Here is a 24,252-nt window from a genome sequence, read left to right on the forward strand (position 1 = left end):
ACTTTCTTTTAACAAGATATTCGGATTCACACAATACCATATAATCTTCAACTAGCTAATAAAATCTAACTGGGGGGGAAAAAAATAAAACAATACACCGGTAGATCATAATCATAAAATAGTATCAAAAACACAAATAAAAAGTGAAGTTCCATAGTGTGCCCTAACTCTGAAAAGGTAGAAAGCCATCTAGCATCCTGTTAGTTGCTCTATGAAACACTTGACTGTGTATTAAGTCTCAACCCTTTTTTATTTAAATCATTTACTCTAGAAGGACAAAGGAAACTTCCAGAGACAAAACCTGTAAACAAACAGTCAATGCCAGCTGTCCGAAAAAGCGTCAGGATCCAACTTAGGGGATGCCTTAAGAGGTAAAATCATTTTTAACATCATCTTGATAGTTTTCCATCCAGCACACATTTCCTGAGCAGTTGATACATGCCAGGCAATACACTAGACTCACAGTGCATTTCACACTAATCATAAAATTATAAGTGTCTGAGATCCAAGGCTGAGACCCACTCACCACACTAATTTCATTATCAAGCTGTTAATATAATGCACTTGGCTGCTTCTAAAAAATTGGAAGAGAAACATGATTCAAAAACTGAAGTTCTGTGTTGCCTATGATAAAACAATCTGCCCATATTCATGAGTCCCTGCCAGGCAGGGCTGGGATGGCCCCTACTGAGTCAACTGCCTGGAGCCAGCCGTCCACTCGGTGCCCCCTGCCTCCGTCACAGCTTCAAACACAGCCCTGCATCGACACCAGCGAAGGAGATGCCAGAGGAGTGAAAAGCCCCATGCATGGCCACGGCGTGGGGCACAGAAATCAATCTACATTGCAACTATCGCTACACAGGTTTTTCAATGCAGCCGAGAACGAACAGGGGAAAAAAGAGCCATCCAAAGTCCGCAAAAATTCCAGAACAGAAAGGAAACCGAGAACAACCCCCGCACTGCTCCGGGCATTACCGACCTGATCGATTTCCATGAGTTTGGGGTACGCGCCCGGCCATTCTATGGCCACCTTGACGATGTCCGCGGGCGGCGGCATTGTGAGCCTGGAGAAAGTCCGAAGCCGGTGCACCTGGGCTCCCGCAGCGTAGACAGCCACACGTGTCTATCCCTGGTGAAGAATGACAAAAAGAGAAAGAAAGTTGCTCAGTGCACATGCAAGGCGGATTCTGCTGCATCACTTCCTGTTTTCGCTGGTGGTTTAGGTATAAGAAACGGCTCTGGGCACAGAAGGCACAGGGCGCCAAGTGCACCACCAGCTGCTCCGGAGGACACAAGGCAGAGGAGGGGAAGGTGCCACCACTCTAGAGTCCAAGCTGCGGGGAGACGGGGCCCTGAGAGGGGCAGCTTCCTGACTCTTCAGGGGAAAGCAAGGTGCCCCTCACCACGGGTTCTGTTCCCAGCGTGCGCGGGGTCTGAGTGAGCTGGGCTCGCTCTGTCCAGAAAAGCGCGGAAACCTCTCGCGTTCAAACAGTCTCCGGAAGGACAGATTGCCCAGGAAGTCATAGACAGGAAACAGCGTTTCTTTAAAGTGTTTTCTGTGGGTCACAAACAGAGCTCCCTACTATAGCAACCAGGATGTCACAAGGAAGGAGCAATGCCCCCAGGTTCACACACAGGCGCACACATGCCCCTCCCCAAGGCCAGTTCACACAATGCACCTTCAAGGGGGCACAAGGGCCCAGCACTGGGAAGAGACCTCAGATTCTCATCTGAGTCACCAGAACCGCTGGTACAAAGTAGGCGAGACGATCTTCCCTCGGACTAGCCCGCCTCTTTTCAGATGGATTTTTTAACTTAATATTTTTGAGCAGGCGAAACACTCACATGATTCAAAACATGACTGTGTGTGTGTGATGATACGCAAAGCAGAATCTCCCTCCTCTCAAAGGGGCCCACCTACCCAGCGTCCACTTGGACCCCTCCTTCCCTCCAGCTATATCCACTGTTCCTAGTCTCTTCTGCATTCCTCTAGAATTTCTTCAGGTACACAAGGCAAATGCAAAAATATGGTGCATTTTCCCCTTTATATCAAAGGCAGCATTCTCTACCCTGTTCTTTTTTTCATCTCGTGCATCTTCTACATCTTTCCATATTGGTACAAAGATTGCGATCTGCTTCCTTTCCCAGCGGCACTGTAGCTCTTTGAATGGGAATATCCTAGCTGTGCTCCACGGTGGGCCCCTCTGGGATCCCTTCCCTCCGGCTGTTACAAACAAGCCTGCGGTCAATCACCTTACACGCACCCCACTTCGCACACGTGCACACACATCCTGATGATAGATTCACTAACGTGAAATTGCTGGGTCAGAGGGCTCAGGGAGTTTTAAACTCTGACGGCCATTCCCGAATACCGCTCCACGGGAGCTGTGCCCATCCGCCTTCCCTCTAGCAGCAGCTGAGGCTGCCTACTGACACACAGCCTCAACAACAGGTTGAACTTTAGCACGCCCGATGCTTTGAAAAGAAAATAGGTCTCAGTGTGCTTTTAACCTGTGTTTCTCTTATAGTGAGTGAGGTTGAACTTGAAAAGGCAAATGCCCATGTCCACTTTTCTGTGAACTGTCCAAATTCTCTGCTCCGTCTTCTATCGGGTGCTTGGTCAGCTTGTTTTACACATTGATCTCTGCATGAAGATTCTAATCAAACATGTGCACGGGGATCTTTATCAGACTAGAGGAGGCCTGGTCAGGCCCCACCTCAGTGGCAGCTGGACATTAATGAGACAATAGAGACACAGCTAAGAATGGCAGCCCCGACAACGCGGGCTGCTACCTACATCACTCACTTTGCCAGAGCTGACAAGTAAAGGAAATGAACCCCAGCAAAACGGCTGCTCCTCTGGTCCAGGACGAAGGGAGGCCTGCTGGGTGGATAATGAGGGCTAACCGGTGAGCACAAATCCACTCACTCAACACAGGATTACTGAGCCCCACTCTGTGCTTGTCCTCAACGCTGGGGACCCAAGATGTTAGCTGTCACAGAGGATATGGAGAGCAATGGAGCAAGCGAGGAGAACCTGAAGCACATGAGTGTATCTCTGTGGAAGGGGCCAGGGTGCAATTGTAAATTGGAAAGCCAGGGAAAGTGGCACAGAGAACGCGGGATGTGAGTCAAGACCCGGGGGAGGGGCGGAGGGAAGCCATGTGGGCAGACATCTGGGGAAACCATGTCACAAGCCACGGGAACAGCAAGTGCAAAGGCCCTGAGGCAGGAGCCTGTCTGGTATGTTCCTGAACCAGGAGACTGGCCAAAGCCAAGGAAGTAAGGGCAATGGTAATAATTTCTGATAGTCATTGGGTCACAACGTTGCAGGTTCATACCTGGTACTCTCGACCCCGTGCACCCTCTACCCTTGGTTGCAACTTCTAAAGAAGAAAGCTCACATCTATGGACATCTATTCAGAGTACACACTGGTACTAATTGCCTTTTTGCCAACTGCACCAAAAGCCTTGAAACTGTGGATTCTTTTTGAGTAATTTTACTTATCAGGCATGTTTCCTCAAGAAATAGTTATTAACTAAACCTTCACAATGCCAATTGCTGTTTTGGTGGCAATTCCCAAAACTTGAGAATCATTGACTATTCAACACCAGGCAGGTTAAACAATTATGGAGCCTCATGTGTGCAAATACAGGCAGGCGATCAGCGCCTGGGGCTTCCTCTTCATAGTCTGCATAATATTTTATCCACTTGAGAGTTCTAAGGACAATGTATTATATCTGTACCATGCCACTTCAACCCCAAGCCAGATTCAATTACACATGCTGGAATAAGAATAAGAAGGGAGGTTCTGATGCAAAAACAGTCGCATTGTGACTATCAGGTAACACAGTTTAAAACAAAAAGCACACGATCTTGAGGGTCAAGAGAATAAATACTAAAATTGAAAATGCATTTGGAGCACCTTCCTACCGACTCCACACAAACCAGTATAGAATTACACGGAAAGGGGTCATCCAGCCTCCCAGGAATCAAGGGCCAAGTGTGCTTTTCTTCCTCTTTAACTGGTATTGATTTCTCAAAGGCTATTCAGACAAAACCTGTTGAACAGGTGAGAATACAATACTGTGGTTCTCCATGGGTCTCCATGGAGAATACATGGGAGCTGTGGACAAAGCAGCCTTTCAGAGCGGAGAGGCTGGGGCATCCCTTGGGAGCTCACTTAACCAAGTCCAATTAGACCTGCTCACCTTTCCTGGGGTTAACACACAGCATGCACAGGGTGCCGCCAGGCCCCCACAGGATGCAGTGAGGTGCACAGCTGCAGAAAGAATAATCCGGTCTAACATCGCTGTCCTCAAAGTCCACATGTTATCCTCCTGAATTTATATTTCCGCAAGGGAGCTGTGAGCTCTCCAGGCTTCTATATACAGTCACTGTTACTTCTGATGAAATTGAGGGAAGGACGTTTCCAGCACAGGTTTTCTCACCCTTGACACAGCTGGCACTGGGGGGTGGGGCACGGTCCTTTGTTGTAGGGCAGTCCTGTGCACTGTGGGACGGTTAGCAGCATCTCTGGCCTCTACCCGCTGGGGATCAATAGCCCTCTCAGCTGTGACAGCCAGGAACATTTGCAGACACTGCCAAATGTCCTCTGAAAGCACAATCATCCTCCGGCTACGTGACGAGCTACCAAGTCCTCTGGGCCACCCATCACTGACCTTGACCCAAGACAAATGGTCTTATCAGGCTCCCCAGGAAACATGAACATGCAGGTCCGTGCTTGGCCAGGCATGACAAAGATGGTGTGCTTGGCTTCCCCAGCGCCACACTTGTGGCTCTCGCTTCTTCTGGGTGACTTATCCCCATTATAGTGGGATTACTTTAAGGGCAGGAAGCACACCCTGATCACCGTGACACCAGCAGGGCAGGCAAGCCTGTCACACAAGGCTGCCAGCTGAACGCATCCTGTCTATGACCAACATCTCATCAGAGCTGCTGGAAGTAAAATTGCATCCAGTGCTGTCAAAATTGCCTGTAAATATAAGCTACATCATTTGCATCAACAACCTGATGTAATAATTTCTCATGCAAACGAAAATTTAAGAACCACTAATGGGAAGCTTACACAGCTGGCTAGACGTTCCAACCATTCTGCCTTGTTCCTGAGTGATGGTTGCTCTCTATTTTAGTTGTAATTTTGATGAGGTTGTGCAGAGGTGAGCCATGTCTGCCTATGCTGCCATCTTGACCGGAAGTCCAACCATTCTGCCTTGTAAGGTAGAACAATCTATCAAGTCCCTGGGAGCAACTAGGAAATGGGTGTAGAATTTTACAGTGGTTCTGCCTGTCTGCTGATTGATTTACTTTATTCCATTTTTAATATTAAGATTCTACAAAAGTGCACAATATAGATGTTGTGTTATAAAGTAGTACACCTAAATTTTATATGTTATCAACCAATATCATCAACCCTAATACATTTACTAATACAAAATTAAAGATTCTATAACCTTAATATAACCTTAATGTCAAATGGCTGTTTACAGTTGAGTGAATTAAAAAAGATAGAGGAATCACTTTTTATTGAGGAGTTAGTTATTTAAGTCCACAAATCAGTTAGATGGGACTCCATAACACCTGAGAAAGTTGAAATCTTTATCATTCTGCTGAATGTCTCCTCCTTAGCTTTGGGTCATGTTTCCAAGACAACGGAGAGAAACCCATCTTGATTCCCATTTAGAAACCTATGTCCACATACTGTTCACTCCCGAAGTCCTACACATCTCTGTGTTGGAAACTCACCTCATTATTGTCTCTTAAAGCTCTGCTCCATCTCTACAAGTTTTCCCAGGCAACTTGATCAGGTCTTAGGTTTCATAAAGTTCCCAAGTACCTGATCTGTATTTTTCCTGAAGTTTCTATATGGTGTTCATTTTGGGTCCCTGCAATGGCTTTCAACCCTTTGATCCTCTGTCTCGTCTTTCTATCACACAAGCAAACCCTATTAAGAGAAAAAAACATGAGCCCATCAGGATGCTCCTGTAAGAGCTGGGCAAAGGGAAAACTCACACGCTGGCCCTGGTGAACTATGTGCCCCCCACTTCTCTGCAACAGCCTGACAGATGGGCCAGGGAGGCCAAAAGGCAGATCAATGGGAAAGGAACACTGAGCAGCTGGAGAAACAATCGGCTCCCACGCCTCTGCCCCTTCCTTTGCTCCAACTGCCTCTGCCCACTGACCTCGTATTCCGCTGGGGAGAATAAGAGGTTTGTTACAGTTATGGGGATAGTAGGGAGGGAGCACTAGTCCCCTAGTTTAATGTCGAGAGGCCTTTGATAGATAAAGAAATAGCCATTTCCCCTAGGCATTCAGGTGACACAGGACAATAAAGGCCTCTGACGCCCCCCTGAAAACAGACTTTCCTGGACTCTCGCTGTGCCACGCAGAGCAGGGAGCAAACCCTTCCTCAGCCCTCCTGGGCGCAGCCACTGGGAACTGCCCATTAAACAGAGATTGGCTGGAAAGGAAAAAATACATGTATTTACTCATGCAGTGTGCGTAGCTGCAGGAGAACTCAGTGCTCCAAGGGGTGGTTGGAATTCGGAGCTCATACTCCACGCACAAGTGGCGACAAGTGTGAAGAGGCTCAACAAAGGCAGAGGGGTGTGGCTTCGGGGGCGGGGTGAACATTGCACAAAGGTGGCTTGGAAATGTGGGGCTGTTTATAAGGGTGGTGGTGCGCTCTGATGCCCTCTCCGGAGACAGAGCCATCTCCCTCTCGAAGTGCTCTGAGTGACAAAAGGGACACCTTTACAAATGTAAATTTCCTTTACAAAAGGAGCTGACGAAGAGCTGCCTGCAGGGGAAAGTGTCACAGTCAAAAGTTACAAAATTGTCCTCAAGTGGTTTCAAGGTGTTCATGTTTTTACATCCATTCTCTTTCCTGTTGCTTTTTAGTAACTTTAAAGGCAGTGTTTTTATTTCTTAGAATGGCCTTTGCTCTACATCTCACCTCCCTTTTCTGCAGTTAAAATATTATATAGGTGTGGCTATTAATGCCCATTTTATAAAGTTGGTCTGTATAATTTTTTTAAAGCAAGATTAGAATCAGTCACTTCAGTGTCCTCGTTCTCAACTAGGGGTAATTTTATCCCCCAAGGGAACATTTGTGCATCTGCAGACATTTTGACAGTCACAAAGGGGAAGGTGTCACTGGCATCTAGTACATAGAGGCCAGAGATGCTGCTTAACACCCCGCAGTGCCCAGGAAGAACCCCCACCGCAAAGAATTATCTGGTCCAAATGTCAATAGAGCCCTTCAAAGTAGCAAGGAGAAAGGCAGAGAGTACCTCCCGTGTTTGCTGTTTCTTCATTGCTTCCAGCTCAAGGAATAGGTCTACCCTAACATATCTGTTTACCGACCTGAGTTAGAATCTTGCCATTCCCTTGAGACATGACTTGCACCCAAACCACCCACTGAAGGTGCAGGATCTAACTTGGCAGCCAAATGGAAACCATAGTTTGCTCCTGAATTCTACGGGCCTGGTGTCTGAAGGTCCATGCTTTCGCGGGAGCCTTCAGGGGCTCGAGACGCCTTTCCTCTCGGGGACGGCCGACAGACGCTGTGTGCGCGCTGCAGGAGCTAGTCTCCCTCAGGCTTTTCCCGCACAAGCTGCCTCTTCGGAATATTAGTGAATTCAATGCAAAAAAATAGCCAAGTCTCTTGTAAAACGCGGAATGGAATAATAATAGCTAATAAGAGCTAACCAGCTGATGTAGTAAGTGCTTTTCATAATAACCTTATGAAACAGGTCCCAGTACTAAGCCACTTTACAGGCAAGGAATCTGAGATGGACAAACATTAAGTAATTTGCCCTAAGTCCCATGTCACATAGGAAGCCCAGCCAAAACTCTGTTAACAGTGGAGTTAGACCTCAGTCCTTGAGTTTGGCTAAGAAAGAATTCAGAACCAAGACCTCCATGCAAGAAGTTTATTTAGAAAGTCACAGAGGCGGAAGAAGCGAGCCAGCTGGGCTGCGTGGGCTCAGGAAACAAGTTATAGAGGCAAAAGAAAGGCCATTGAACCTTGGGGAAAAGAAAGCAAAGAAATCGCATTTGAGGGAAGAAGAGGATAAGGTGCTGGCGTGCTTCAGGGAGACCATGCCTGGGAAAAGAAGGGGGTGGGAAAAGGCACAGGTGTGCTCTAAGAAGAGAGCACACCCACACACATACTGGGACCTCTGCCTTAAGAGCTTTTATCTGTTTTCCAAAGGCGGGGATTTTAGGCGAGGTCCCAAGAAAGGATCTCAACAGAATATTCAGGCGTGTTGTTTCAGGGTTGTGGTCTCAACTAACTGGTTGGCACTGCGGGGTGGGGAGGGATTAGTCCTTGCGTCTGGTCGTGACATCGGCATCTGGTTCTGCTGCTTATCTGGGCCTGGAGCTGAAACAGACCTGAGGCCTGGATCTTCTCTCTAGTTTGACCAGAACTCCATCTCTGGGGTCAGCAGGCCCAGGCTTCGTTCTTGAAATTATCTGATGCTATCAGAACCTCACTGTCCTGGGGGCTTGATGCTTACGGGAGTCGTCTTGCAAGGGCTTGCATGGGAGGCATACGAGACTGTTCTCCAGCCCCTTGTTCCTCTTCTGAGGAGGTCTAAACCACATGACTAACGATATGAAAGGTCAGGGGTCTCAACTGCCTGACTAGCAACATGCTAGGCGAGGACAGGTGCTAGCCTTTTCCATTGTTGTCTTAGTTTTGCCTGTTGCTAGGCACCTGGACTTCCCACCCTGGTGACATTCTGTACCTGGACTATTGTTCCTGCTCTGCTCATGCCTGTCTAATCACTTACTCTGTCAAGTCCACATCTGTCTGATTTCCACAGTATGATTTTAATCACTGTGTCATATTTTGAAGAAGGTTCCTTTACTACAGGAGTTTTGGGGCCTTTAATGAAATATAGGTAGACTGCGAAACCCTCACAATGCAATATACAATATTTCCCAAATGTATGTGTCCAAAGAACACTTTTCTCTCTCTCATGGCGGGGGAAGTGGTTTCTTAAGGGATAACTCTTTGGGAAATGATGCATTGACACCATTTACCTCCTAGGTTCTCATGAAAAAGGACTGCCGAATAGCCATGGCCAGAAGTATACTGGAAAGTGGCAGAGAACGCTCTTGACTTCAGCCTCCTGTTGAATCGCCATCACGCGCATCCGCGGGAAAGCCTCCAGGAAAGCGGCCCAGTTCTTTGGAGTAACTCTTTCCCATTCACATGGGGCAGTAACAACTCAATTAACTACAGCTTCTCCTGTGCACCTTGGCTGAAGCTAAAGAGCAAGAGACACTGAACGTTTGTAGCTGGCGATAGCTAGAGTCTGAATATCTCATCTCCTGCTTTAAATCTTTGTGTTACCATCGGTATTTAGCTAAAAAGGGGGAGCAAAGGGAAGCAGACGTTGGAAGGGAGCATAAGCTTGTTTGCTTGCTTAGCCAGGAAGCTCCAGCTTCACTCACGCCCCAGGGGACCTCAGCACTGTTCCACCAAGGGGATTAGCACGTTTCCCTTCCCCGATCCGGTCCCGGATTGTTCGGGGATGCAGGAGGAGGTGCTGGACCACAGAGGCCTGTCAGTCTAACTGGGGGATGGGCCCCATCCAAAGCCTGCGGAAAGTCTGGGAAGTTGATCGGTCATTTTGAGAAAGTACCTGGCCTCTCCCCAAACCCAAGCTCATGGTCATAAGCCCAGGGCAACAAAGAAGCCCCCCTCCCTCTCTAGTTGTGACCTGCACTTACATGGTGTAGCCTCCAGGAAGGAGCCTGAATGCCAAAGCCCAGGGAGAGGCTACACCTGGAAACACACACTAAGCTCCCCGGGTGCTGGGCTAATGGTACTTCAATATGGAGCATAAACTCTGGGCAAGTGCCCTTCATCCCGGCCCTACTGAAGGGAAGCCTGGACTTTTTCCAAGGCAAAACAGATGGAGATTGGACACTGGACAGTCAGGAGGGAACCCCCTTAATTGTACATCATCAATAATCCATATCTGAGAGCCACAGCTTCCCATGCGGGTCTCAGGAAATTCTTCTTTAGACGCCACAAGAAGCCCACTTCCACCGGTAGCATCTGCCTGGTGATTTGGGGAGTACACCCAGGAACCTTCCACAGCCGGGCCCCAGCCTGCCTCTGAGCACCCCACCACGCCCTTCCCCACCAACCGCATCCCTGCGCCCTTCCCCACAGACGCGGGCAATGGCTGTAAGTCACACGTGGCGAACAGGCTTTCCCTGAAGCTCACCAGCAGTCCTTGCACAGCGGCTGCTGGTAACACCACATAAAGAAGGCAGCCCCAGACCCGTCAGGTCAGAATGCCCGCCCAGGTACACCACGGTCTCCTGGGCACAGAGGGGAGCTCCCGGACCAGCGCCGGCTACCTCCTTCCTCATCAAGCTGCTGCCTTTTCCTGCACACATGCCACTTCCTGCGCTCGTGCCTCCTGCCTTGGTTCGCATCACGCCCTCTGCCTGAAACGTCTTTTCCCCTCCTCTTTGAGTGCATTCAAAAACTCCCACCTAGATTTCAAAGTCAATCACACGTGCCAGCTCCTCTGACAGATTTCCCTGGCCCCACAGCCCCTGAAACTAGAAGAAAGTGCCCTCTTCTTGGGCGTTTGCGATGCACCTACCAGAGCACCTGTCCACACCTCCTGCTCTAGGTTTATACGGCTTCCCCAAGGACAGGAATTATATATCTTATTCTCCTCTCTACCTCTGGTCCCAACCAGGCAGCATGGCAAATAGTAGCTCAGTAAGTATTTTTCAGACAAGTGAATGAATCAGTCTTTCCTTAAAAGCAAATTCAGAGATTCTTTTTTGAATGCGAGGAATGACTCAAGCCCACGGTGCATTTTAAAAATCCAGAATTCCTCGCACAGAAAAGCTCCAGGCACTTCCTGGAGCAGCAGCAACTCATTTGTCCCACTGGCCAGAAATAGAAGTGGAAGCACACAGAGGTGAAAACGGGGTCAACTCCAGATTCGTTTTCCTCCGGGGGGAATTCTGTCAAAAACCAGAGGAGACCTGAGTGGGGCTGCTGGTCCTCAGCCCTCCACTCTCAGTTCCCTGCAAGGAGAGACGCGGCGCATCTCAAATGGGAAGTTCATTATCTTACAAACCCAGGCACACACTTCCCTCCTTATTCTGGTTTTTGGATATTTGCTTCTCAAATTCCTTTTTGGCTGTTGTAATGCCAGTGAGGGCTCCCCTCCTCCCAGCCCCCACCCTCCTGTAGCTTCCCCCCTGCCCGCCGCCCCGCCCCGCCCCGCCACAAGCCTGTCACGGTGACAGGGGCTGACATCCCCCAGTGGAGGAGGCAAGGCTCAGGCCCAGTTCCCTATCTCGGAACCCAGACTGCAGGCCACAGGAAACGCTGGGGCCTTTCCACCATCCTGCGAGCCAAGCACTCAGAGTTTCCAAACCTGCTGATTCAAAAACAATATGCGAAACTCCTTTCTCCCCCTCTCTCCAGCAACTGCCCAGCTCGAAAGGCCACCCCAGGAAACTGGATTGCATCAGATCGGCAGCCAGCGAGGCCCTTGTGCCCGCAGGGACTTCCACCTGACACCTCAGCCCAGACTGAGTCACCCCGAAAGGCCAGGCCGAAGGCCGCGATGAGCCCCGGGCGGCACTGGCCGCTGCCCCTCCTCCCTCTCCGGGCCCCACCGTTTCCTTCTGCCGAGCACAGGCTGGGGACGAGTGTGAGGTCAGATGCCTGCCTGGGCGTCGCTCCTGCCTCTGCGTGTCTGCGACTTCGGGCGAATTCCGTAACGTGTCCTCCCCCAGTGCCCTCATCTGTAAAAGTGGGACAACTGTGGAACCTTCCTCACAGGACTGTGGTGAAGACTGAACCTATGAAGCAATGAGAGCAGGGCCTTCTGTGGTGGTATTATTACTATTGCTATTATTATTAAATTACCAACCCCGGGGACCTGGGTGAAGCAGTCTCCCCTCGTGAAACACAGAGAGGTCCCACCAACCCGTCACTCTTTTTCTTGTAAGCATCCTAACAGAGCTAGACAAGCTGTCATAATAGTAGAGAGGACCCAGGAACTCAGCCTGCAGTCCAAGGAGGTTTCACAGATTTGGACGCAAGGATGGGCGGAAGCTCCTGGGGGGGGGGGGGGGGGTCGGGTCGGGAGGGGAACAGGAGGATGAAGGCCAGGGTTAAGGTTCTGGAAGGGGGGCCTGCATGGCAAGGGCAGGAACCCGCGACTGCCTGATCGAAACAGACGCAGCCATGCTCTCTCTGACCCCAGGCCCAGGTCTCACAGGAGGGTCCTCTGCGTCCATGGAGGTGACCAGAACCCAGCCTCTCCAGGAGAAGGAGATGTGGGCTTCCGTGCGGACCCACTTAAAGGTCCCTACAGAAAAACCAAAGGGGCGCTCTCTGCACAGAGCGGGGCCGGCCCCATGGTCACTGCGCCGCTTCCCGGGCACCCGTGTCCTTCCAGCTGTGCCCGATCAGACAGACGCAGCAAAGTGTCCCACTAGCCGACTTCGCTTGTCCTGCAAGTGAGTGGCCCTAAAGTGCCATCATTCCACCTGCGCAGACAGAGGGGAGGCGTGGCGCACCGGGTCCTGCTGCTCCCCGGAGCTGGGGTTTTAGTGGGGACAAAGTCACAGCTCCTGTCCCAGGGTGTCCGGCTCTGGCTCTAAACAGAAGAGCCTCAAAATGTCTCTCAGGGAAGTTTCCATTTAAAAACATGGATCTTCCTCATTCTCAGGGTTTGACATGTGCTTAGGCGTAAAGCCCCAGTGAGATCAACAAAAACAAAGCCCTGAAGGGTTTTCTCTCTTATCTCTGTCACCTTGGGAAGCTTGGTCGAAACTCCCTGGATTGCAGGGTAGAAATCTTTTCCTTCTGGTTTTTAATCTGGGCTCCCTCACAAGTTTGCCCCAATTTTTCTTAAGATAAAATACTCTCAGGGCACATGTTATCAGCATGGACAGGCGGCCACACTTTGAAGTTTTTCACACAAACGCCAAGATAACAGTGGGTTCCGTGGGCCAGTGTTTGCTGTTGATGAACAAAAGAATTTCTCCTCCATAGATAAACATATGAACCCAGGAATTTCTTACCACGTTTATTTAAAAATAAACCCAAGGTACAAACGGTGGGGCGGAAATGGTGGCCTGTGGTTCTATGTGAAAGCCAGTTTTACTGACTGTACTCTGGAGTTACCGATCTGCTGACAGCCATCGTGAGGATCCCATTCTGATGGATTTTTTTTTGTTTTAATGCTCATTTCCACTTCACTTTACCCTGGGCTAAGCTTCCTCACCTGTTGGCCCACCCTGGGAGGCAGGGAGGTTAAAAGCCAACAAGTTGGAAACAGTGGGACTTCCAACTCGGTGCCGGCCATTTACTAATTCAGTGCCTTTTAAAATTTACCTTGGTGAATTAACTGGATGCTGATGATTTAAATTCTTTTTATTTGCACTCAGTTCTAGCAAACTTGGGACTCAACTTGCTGATAGCTGCTTAGGAAGGAAGGAAGGAAGAAAGGGAGGGAGGGAGGGAGGGAGGGAGGAAGGGAGGGAGGGAGGGAGAAAGGAAGGAAGGAAGGCCTAACTAGATTAGTTACAGAAATTGTGGGGGGAAAAAATTTGAAGAGGCCGCTATGCATCTTTTCATTTTTCTATTACGATATACTTTGCCTTGCCAAGAAAAAGGTCAGATGTTATAAATCTTTGTAGAACACTTTAATTCAGCTGACAGGTCTGATAATGGGGTCAGACTCGAGGACCTAATTATCTGAGGCATGAATTTAACAAAGGAGGTCAAAGAAAACCAGCTTCCACTTGACACGTAAGAAATTTTACTTTTTTCAGGGTTTTTTTTTTTTTTTTGTGGTTTTTTTTTTTTTTTGAGAGACAGAGAAAGGGAAAAGAGAAAGAGGAACAGCAATGTGAGGCAGAAACATCCATCGGTTGCTTCCAGCAAATGCATCAACCAGGGATCGAACCTGCAACTAGGTATGTGTCCCAACTAGGAACTGAACCGGCAACCCTTTGGCCCTTTGGTGCAAGGGACAATGCTCTAACCGAGTCACCAGCCAGAGCTCAGCTTTTTAAATCAAAGCCAAGACAGCATAAGAAAGAGGACAGGTTCTGGAGCCAGACAGGTCTGAATCTGACTGAGAAAGTGGGTGACGCTATACGCCAGGGAACACGACGGCCAGATTTGCGTTGTACCTCAGTCCATAGGGAGAACAGACTGGAACAGGGCGAAGGCAGACGGGGCAGAAGGGCGGGGCTTGGTAAGAAAGTGATTGATGGCAGGCGCTGGGACTGGGCCAGGGGTGGTGCTGGAGATGGGGAAGGGGAAGGGTTTGTGAGCTATTTTAAGAATAAAAATCAACAGGGATTGATGGTGGCCCGAATACAGGGGAGGAAGGACCCGCTGAAGTCCAGGGTAACTCAGGTTCTGTCTTACGTAACAGCAGACGGCGATGCCATTTGGTGAGCCAGCACTCCACCAAAGAGAAGATGCGCTCCAGCCAACACGTCGGCTTCCATCAAGTCGGTGGTGGGCAGAGTCCCCCGGGGTGACGTCCACGCCACCAGGACAAGAGACACTCCTCTTCCTTGCAGACCTCATCTGCTTTACTCCAGGTCACACCTACACTTCCTGGCCGTGTCCTTGTCGTTACATTGAGAAGTGGCCGAGTACGCAGTGGTCGCCGCAGCTGGACCTCGCTTCACTGCCTCCTGGCCTGGTAGCCTTGGGAAAGTTGCTCTCTGTGCCCGGCCTGACTCAACTGGAAAATGGGGACAACCACAGGCCGGTCTCACAGGTTTCTTGAGATGAGTACTAAGGATATGATGGTAAGAGCTGATGTTTCCATCACGTACCATGGGCTGGACACCCGCTGAACGGTTCCCTCGCAGTAACGCATTCAATCCTACCAACTGCCCTGTGATACAGGTGTTGTCATAATCCCCGCTCTCCAAATGAGGACATGGCGCCATTAAGGAAACCAGCCACTCACTGGGCTAGTTGGCGACCTACCAGCTCGAAGTCTGTGTTCTGAACCCTTCCCCTGACCTTCCTCCGGCCTGGACGCAGGTGAGGTGCTTCGAACAGGGCCCGGAGTGGCGTGAGAGCCGGGCGGCAGGAGCTCTGCCAATCAGCAGATCCAGTCTTTTAAGGACAGTATGGTTCACAATGTGGAAGACCTGCAGCATTTTTCCCTTCTGGATCCAAACTGGACCTTCCCAGCCCGTACTTACATAACATCAACAGTGACACTGTGAGCTTGCTCCTGACTTTGACTCCGTGGACAGGAATCACGTGGCCTGAGCTTTTCAAGCTCCACACAGACTCCCTTCTTGATCCTGGGACAGAACCCGCAGCCTGACGCCGCCTCTGAGACTCAGCTCGGCAGGAAAAGCGCCCCACGGCGCGGGTCACGCGTTCCGGGGAGATAAAACCGGGTCTTCCTCGAGACCTCTCTCTTTTTCCCTCTGCACTTCATGAAAGGACAAACTTTTATGTGAGCTGAATATACCCTCCCACCCTTCTAGAGAAAGAACAGAGGGATTCTTCTGTAAGCAGATAACATGACTTTATTCCTACTCACAAGGAATAATCTCAGTTGACATCTAGCCCTGCCAGAGTAGAGCCTCAGAACAAGTACTCCAAACTGAAATAATGGCTTTTGGGTTGCAGGCCCCAGCATTTAATGAGCTTATTATGGCAAAGAACCTACATAGCAAATCAACTCACTCAGGTACAAGAGAGTTCACTGGGAAGTTACGCAGCTTAGAGTCAAAGTTTAGGAAACTTGACTGAGATTTATTTAAAAACAAACGAACAAAAAAACAACAACAACAAAACCCTGAGGTAGACATTTCAAACATCTCCTTAAAATGTTCCAGGCAAAGATTACTTCAGTCACATACTAAAGCATAAAACTTTATGGGGACCAACAGACAAAATTACTTTCTTGGGAAAAATCCGGCACCTGCCTGAAAGTCCCCCCTGGCATACCCACGAGGAGGCAGTGCGGCCACCCACTCACAAGTGACAGCAAATTAGGCTCTGCCAATTTCAAAAGGATTCCCACTCAATTCCCTGATGCTGACGGGCAAAGGCAGGCGGGATTGCAAGTTACGACCAGTAAAGGGAGACTGACTGCATGCTGACCTCGGTGTAGCCGGCACATATGGCGGCTGCGGTGTTTCCTACAGGAAAACGTTATCAACGGTCTTAGGGGTTAAAAACAGGAAACTGGTCTAATAACTTATGGGAAAGCCATAAGATAGAACAGAGATCATAAAATAAAGTCACATAAAAAAAGTCCACAACATGAGGCAATATTCACAATATATTTTTATTGATTCACTTATACTCATTAATATTTAGAAGAACTCAGAAAGACTAGCATTCTCACACGTTGTTGGTTAAAGAGTGGGATTCCTTTAAAAAACAAGTTTGGGCAGTTTCTTGTAATATTAAATATACATTTCCCACGGGACCCAGCCATTTCAGTCCTAGGTTTTTAATCTAACAGAAATGTTACTCCACCCAATGCTTTGTATGTGAATGTCCGTAGCAGCTTTACTCTTACAAGCGGAAAAGCAGAAACAACTAATGAGTGGGTAAACAAAGTATGGAATAGCATCCGTATAATGGAAGACTATTCCATAATGAAAAGAGTTACTACACACAGCAATAGACATGCATCTTAAGTGCATGATGCTGAGCCAGGGGTCAGCACACTTCGGCCGCGGGCCAAATCCAGCCCTCTGCCTCTTCTTATAAACAAAGTTTTTTTGGAACAGAGCCATACCTATTCAGTCATATATCGTCAAAGACAGCTTTCATGCTACAACCAGCAGAGTTGAGCACTTCCAATCAAAGCCTTGGAGCCTGCAAGCCTAAAACGTTTACTATCTGAATCTTTACAGAAAAAGTTGGCCAACCCCTACGCGAAATTAAAGAAGCCAGATACAAAAGACCGCATACTGCATGATTCCATTTATACGCAATTCTAGATAAGGCAAAGCTGTTTTGATAGAAAGTGTATCAGTGTTTGCCAGGGACTAGGGAGGGTGGGGTCTGACCGCACAGGGCACAGGGGACGTCAGGGAGTAACAAAAATGGTCTGAATCCTCGACATGGTGAGGGTCACACAACCACATACACTGGTCAATTCCCACTGAACGAAAATAAAAAGTGATTCATTGTGGTGTCTCTCAACAAAGCCCACCGAAAAGGATATATATTATAATTATAAATATAAACCACAGCCTCTTGCTAGGTGTCACAGTACTACCTTCTGCCAGGTATTCCCCCAGGTGCTAGGAGTGCGGCACTACACTTTCCATGCAGACCAAGCGCCTGCGCAGACGGCGCAGTTAGAGAACAGGGGGATTGCACGCAAACCCACAGTGGACCCCGGCTTAGCCTAACTAAAAAAGGGCTCATTTCTGCACCCTCGTCCTTTTCTAGACACCGTCTGTAGGTGATCGGACACAATCCCACGGAGAGCGATTTTCTACCTTTTTGCCTCCTGGCGCACATAAACTAATTGCTAAAATTCTGCAGCGCGCACACACATATTTTTTTGCCAGTCTGACAAAAAATAGAGGTATGGTTTTGACTCATTCACACCAGACAGCTATTGTTATATTGGCTGTTGCCTTTTTTTTTTTTTAATTTGACAATTTCAGGAAAAAGAGGTCAGTGCCCGACTAAATGGTAAGGTGTTGCATATTTTAAATACTCTTGTGGCACACCGGTTGACAATCTCGGCCACAGATATATTTTAAATGTATATCCAAAACCCAAACCTCCCTCCCTCCCGCCCTTCCCTCCTTCTGCAAATATCCAGCTGCCTACTCGATACAGCTACTCAGTCATCTCACAGCATCTCCCACAACATATCTGCGATTAAACTTGCTCCTCCAAATGTGCTCCTCCCTTCAAGTTCTCCGTGTTAAAAGACGGGTTTGTGGCAGACCTGTACACAAGCTTTCCTGCTTCTTCTCTTCCGCGGGGCACCCTGCCGGCACCCTCTCAGCCCCCGGAAATAAAAGGCCACACCCACACACGTGACTCACTGGGGCCACTGACACGTGAGTGCAAGTGGCAGAGCAGAGTGCAGGAGCCCCACATTCCCTCTTTTCCTGCCACAGCCAGTTCCACGAAAGCTGTGCTGAAATGGAGGGACATCTGGATCGCTGGGTTTGGAGGACAGCTGCCCTGGACTGGAAACTTCGTATTACTGACCCGAGATTGTCTTCTCCGCAGCATGACCTCACCTCTCCTGACAGACATGGGAACCGCAGCTACTCGTGCCAAACCCAGGTCCTCTTGACGCTCCTTCTCCCTAGCCCTCCAGTCTACGGCAAGCCCATTGAACTCTCAGACCCATCCCATTTCCTCTGCGTTCACTGCCGTCCCCTAGGCCAACCCAGCATCTCTCAACTGGCCTCTAATCTCTCCTCCACGCAGCCACCAAAGTGGAAACCACAAAAATTTCCAAATGGCCCCTTCGCTGAAATCCCTTCGCTGGCTCCCCATGTGCTCAGGCTAAAATCCCAAGCCTCTCACCTGGCCCACGCAGGTCTGTACAATCCAACCGGTGCCCGCCTGTCTGGACCTCATTCATTCCCTCTCCCTCTCCCTCCTTCGACCCCATTTGCACAGGTTGGTTCCTCTCTCAGATGCTGGCGCACACCACGCTCCCCCACAGGACGGAGCCTCCCTTCTCTCCAATTGTCCTTTCTGTCCCCAGGACTTGAGGTCACTCTAAATCACATCCACCACTCTTTTCTCGTCTTACCTTTTGTTTCTTACTAGACAAGGGAAAATGACTCTTGGAAAAAATCTCAAGAGATGGGAAGATTAAATTTTCAGGATGCATGAGACCATAGGGCCTAACTGCAGGTAGGAACAGAAAGAGATTCGAGCCATCCCCTCTGCCTGGGAATGCAGGAAAGAAATGCGCAGGGCGGGGAGGGAACCAGAGGCCAGAGGAGGGCTCTTGAGGAAATGGTACGCTGGGCGGACTCCAGCGACCATCACCGTCCTGTTCCGTCTACGTCTCTGTGTTGGCGCCGAATCCCGCACGACTCCCTCACACATTTCCGTTCTACGGGGCACCGTGGCCTAGACCACAGGTCCCTCTATCGTCAAGAAGTCCTCTCCTGACAGAAGGCCAGAGGACTCTCCCTATATCCCATCTCTGGGCCACTCTGTGTGAAGGAAGCCAAACTGAACCCTTAGGGTTATTCCCTTTGAATCAAATTCTCTGGTTTTTGTGCCTTTATTAAGTATAAAATGAGATTGCAGAGATATTCGGGAGACTGTGATATAGTTCTGTGTCTAACATCAATTCTGCCACATCTCGTATTGAATCTATGACTAAAAGTGTTCAACTTCAGATAAAAGCCCAGAATGGCAAACCGTGCTTAAATTAGGGATCTCCGGACGAGTTTTACTGACACTTGGGCATTTTTGCTTTCACCTCAATGTTCATCCAACTGGAGAAGACTTCTTTTCATGTCTGTTTTATTCCTTTTTAAAAAAAAATCTTTAGTGTATAGGAAATACATCGCAGTTCTATAAGGCATGCTTTAGACCTGTAATCTAGTCTTTACTTTTTCCATGATTCTTACATTTTGTAATTAAGGTAAGAAAAAGTCACATCAGACCAAATTTCTTCGTTCTCCCATTTCGCCATCTTAAAATTTGACAAGTTTATCTCAAGAAAGGGGAGCAAAATAGAGTGCTTTGTGGACACATCCTGTTTTTGTTTTCAGGTGCGAGACGGCTCCAGGTTTTGCCTTTTCTGACACCATTATTGGAAAAATAACTCAAAAGTGAATCCAACTGAAGATGGGTGAGAAGCACCCTCGAACAAACTTCAGAATGCTTTTATCAGCTCTGACATTCTGGCACCTGGAACTTGTTAATAAAAGATTATCTCTGGATGGTGTCCAAAACCTCTTTCAACCTGACAGCTGTAAATGACTGTCATAACTTGAAAGGTGAGAGCTACAGGTGAGTTTTTAGCTTTATCGCATCCAAAGCCCCAGAGGTTCACGCCTGCATGGAATGAGGACGCAGCAGCAGCTTCCCTGCCTACTCCCGTTGGCTGAAAAACGCATCTGCTTTTACTGAAATACCTTCTCACATCAGACCCCGTGCCCACTGAGCACTTTAAATTCTGTGATGTGGTCCTAACTTCCTACAGTAATCCAAGGCTGTGAACCATCACAGAGTGAAGAGTCTTCCAAATGGGCATCTGAAAATAAAAAGGAGTCTGGGGGAACACCAATTAATTCCCAAGCTTGCTAGGGGATCACGTTCAAGTGTCCGAGGAAACAGTGCCACCGCTGGGAACTTCAGAGCCCAACAAGGGCGGGGACGGTACCCAATCTCCGTCTGGTTGGCGCTGGCCGACACCAAAGCAGCCGCGGGATTTAGGGGGCAGCCGGTGCACTCCGCACGGACCCCTGCAGAAGCTGTCCTCGTTAGCAAAACGAGAGAAGACTGTCATCGACAGGCGCAACTGGCCAACATGACAATCCTCAAACACCACCTGTTCATCTTAGTCATTACATCTTATGACCCAAACGTTGAGCTCGGCCACCATCAAAGTTCAAACCCAGTGTGAAGACACGAGAGGAAAAAAAAAAAAGTGGCTTCTGAGGTAAGGCAGAAAGCTAAAGGACTAACCAACGACTTCATCAATGCAGACCATCCGAGAAGTCCTCTTTTCCGCCATAGTAGACTCTTTTCTCTCAATGACTTACAAATAATAAGTCCAACTCACCACTTACGTTTTCCTAGGCAGATCGAGATACAATGAAGCGTCACCATAAGGACCACTCTCCTTTGTGTGTGGTTGTAATACTGAATTTGTGTAATAATTTCAAGTTTCACCAGGACGAAGATGTAAAATAGTGAATAATCACTGCATAACCTACTGAAGATGTCCACCACTCCACTGATACGGAAACATCTGAAAGATGAACACCAAACGAAGATGTCACGTCTGCCTGCCATCTGCAGGGTTCTCTGCACCAATGAGGTCCCAAAGTTATTAAAATGGCCTGGAAGTTATTCACAAATTCTTCACAGAAAAGCCTATCATACTCAAAGAGGCTAAAAGATGACAAGAACATTCACGAAGAATATCTTTACTTTTGCCCCTCAATTTTCATAACTGTACCATTCTTCTACAAGACAAAGGGAGAAAGTAGAGTTGTTCCTCGGCATCCAATGGGGGTTGGTTCCAGGACCCCTGTGGATACCAAAATCCACAGATTCTCCAGCACCTTACATAAAACGGTGTAGTATTTTCACATGACCTCTGTTTGCAGAGAGGCTACAGTACGACGTGCCCACACATCACTTCATTTGCATGGATTCAGCATAGTGCTGGGCGCCTGACAAGTTCAAGTGTCACTTTTTGGAAATTTCTGGGATTGTTTAATGTTTTCAATCCACATGTGGTTGAATTTCACGTGAGCTGTGAAACCTGCGGATATGAAGGGCCGACTGTTCAGTCACATCCTTTAGGGAATCCCAGCGGGACGTTCAATGTATTAGTTCTTCAAAGTTAAGTTACGTTGCATGCACTGAAAATAAACTTCATTGGTAATGACTACTCTATATCAGACTTCAGCATGCACCATTTCTCATATATTAAAACAAACCAAAGCTGCCATCTCATTTCATCACATGGAGAATCTCTGTGAGGAGGCCAGCAAACACTGTTACATAATCTCATTTTACAAATACGGAACTGGGAAAAAAACAAAAACAAACAGGGGGTTGGGGCATAGATGTTCAGACGAGCTGAAGATCAGATTCATCCAACCTGCTGCAACCTGGGACCTCAGCACAGCAACTGAAGGAAGACAACGCCAAGGAACTGCGTACAAATCACCTACACTCGCCTAAGCTACACGTTTCCATTTAAAGAGAGGAAGTCAGACTTGGAGGCTCTCCCTCCTTTACACTCATGAGTCTCCTCCAGGAAGCAACCCAAGGCTGGGAAGACGTTGCCGCCGCCCTTCTCCAAGGCTCATTCCTCGGAAGTGTTTGCAAAATAGCAGTACCTCCCAATCGGATGCAAAGGGCCAGCTCTGATTCGGTGACAGCGCTCCCCAAACTCCTCCAACAGAAACAGATTCTCCACTCCCTTCACAAATATTACCAAGGTCCTTCCTTCCATCCATCAGGGCGCCTGGAAATTTTGATACAGGGTGAAATGAACCTGGGTCCCTGCTCCCAGAAAGTTTACATTCTTATTCTCAGCCACCCAATGGGCTGAAGAAATCATGCAGAGAGTGGAAGAACAAAAACATATCAGATTCTACTGAAATACTTCCCACCTACGTAGCTCTTGTCACATCAATAAAAACATAAAAGTGAATCTGTCTGATGAGGGGTTTTTATAGGCCCCACATTTCCTGGCCACTGCCTCTCTCTGTGTCCCCATCTCCTACTGTGCCCTCTTTGCTCACGGTCTTCTGGTCACCTGGGACTTCTCAGTCATAGCACGCGTTCCACCCACTCTTCCCGCAACTTCCCATAGCTGGTTTGCTCCCTGTATTCAGAATCTGGCCCAAACATAACCTCCCCAGAGACGCCTTCTCCCTGTGACTGAATGCCAGTAAAAATGGCACAAACACATTCCCTCCCACTCCCTCATCACCTACCGCCGCCGTGCTCCATCTTACAACCCCATGTGTTTACAATCGTAGTTCCACCCTAGAGTGAGAACTCTCTAAGGGCAGAGTGGCCGTCTTCTTCGCCATTGTATCTCTAGCCACACAGTAGGATTTCAAGGAATATTTTGTAACCGAGTGAGTGAATAAAGGAATACACTGGTCAGATTTTAAGGAAGCCATTGCTTTCTTAGACACTTTAAGAAAACTCTTCAGGAGTCCAGTGAAAACGAACAGGTTACAGCTTCAACTCAGTAAGAGTGTGACTTGGAGAGACCGGAGAAGACGGGAGAAGAGAGAATTGCTCACTAAAGCATGGTGCAGATCGTGTGTCACCAGACTGTAGTAGGAAAAATTAGTGGGCATTAGACCCAAGTTCCAGTCATAGTCACGGAGTCAGAATGCCCTCATTTTTTTTTAAATCAAATGAAGTAAGTTATTTCATAGAGCAGAAATAAACATACAGCAAGCATATGCTACTTCTCCCCCTCCACTCCCCCCACCAACCTCCTCTACAGACATCCACTCTGCATCACTGAAAGTAAATTTTCTACCTTGACGAAACAGTACATCAGAATCACAAAAAGGCAAGTCAATCGAAATTGTTCAAAGCCTTTTAGCAAAGCAGGTAAACACGGATTAGAGAACTTGATTCCTAAAGGACGTCTACAAGAACTGGACACCAAGCATTAATGTGCTCAGTTACAAACCATGAAACTTTTCCTTTAATACTGCAAACAAGGCAAGGAAGTCAAATAGCAAAACTGCTATTAAATAGTGTACTTGAGGTCCCAGCCTCCACAGTAAGACATGAAAAACAAACATTATAAGGACTGAGTGGGAGGCAGGAGCAAACAGCCACTATTCAGATGACATCACTGTCTACCAGAAACTATTAGTATTAGTAACACAGTTTGTCCAAGTTTCTGAATACAAGATCAAAAAATGTAAGTGACTTGCATTTCTATAAACTAGAAACAAGGCATTAGAAAGAATAATCTTTTAAATATATCATTTACAAAAACAACAAAAAATAAGATGCTTAGGAATGTATCAAACACAATTTTATAAGACCTGCTATAAAAAAATAAAATTTATGGAAAAATATGCAATACCAAAATAAATGGAGAGACAAAGAAAGTTTATAAATAAGATGAATCAGTACTGTAACAATATCAACAAGGATATGTAACAAATATAGAGGCTGGAGAAGGACCACACACAGGTGGAAGCTTGATTATGCTGGATCTGATGCCGTGGGACAGTGTGGGGGAAATGAACTATTTAATAAATGGCACTGAGACAAGGCAGGAAAAATTAAATTCAACCCCTACATCACAATCTGCATTAAATGGAACAAGTCTAGAGATCAACATTTTAAATTAACAAAAAGAGAAATCTTAGGAAAAAATATATAGACAAGAATGTCTTAATTACCAAAGGGTAAGAAGGATTTCTTTGCAAAATCTAAATAACCAAAAAACACAAAGAAGGAGACTGAATGATTCACCTACACTATAATTAAGAAATAG

The 24,252-nt window shown here is 47.8% G+C and overlaps 1 protein-coding gene across 4 annotated transcripts in view; it reads right to left on the reverse strand.

Annotated features, from left to right (window-relative positions):
* The window catches only part of ELMO1 (engulfment and cell motility 1), a 456,019-nt gene that overhangs the window by 365,607 nt on the left and 66,160 nt on the right, over positions 1-24,252 (reverse strand). For 3 of the 4 annotated variants that reach the window (XM_054571360.1, XM_054571359.1, XM_054571361.1), the window contains exon 2: positions 980-1,129. The exons of the other annotated variant lie outside the window; for it this stretch is intronic. In XM_054571360.1, coding sequence (XP_054427335.1) covers positions 980-1,057 — 78 coding nt within the window. In that variant the 5' untranslated portion in view covers positions 1,058-1,129. The remainder of the gene's footprint in view (positions 1-979; positions 1,130-24,252) is intronic. 4 annotated transcript variants of the gene reach the window in all.

Source organism: Pteronotus mesoamericanus, unplaced genomic scaffold (genome assembly GCF_021234165.1).
Source record: "Pteronotus mesoamericanus isolate MK-2021 breed Mesoamerican mustached bat unplaced genomic scaffold, CSHL_Meso_final contig_220, whole genome shotgun sequence".
Classification (NCBI taxonomy): Eukaryota; Metazoa; Chordata; class Mammalia; order Chiroptera; family Mormoopidae; genus Pteronotus; species Pteronotus mesoamericanus.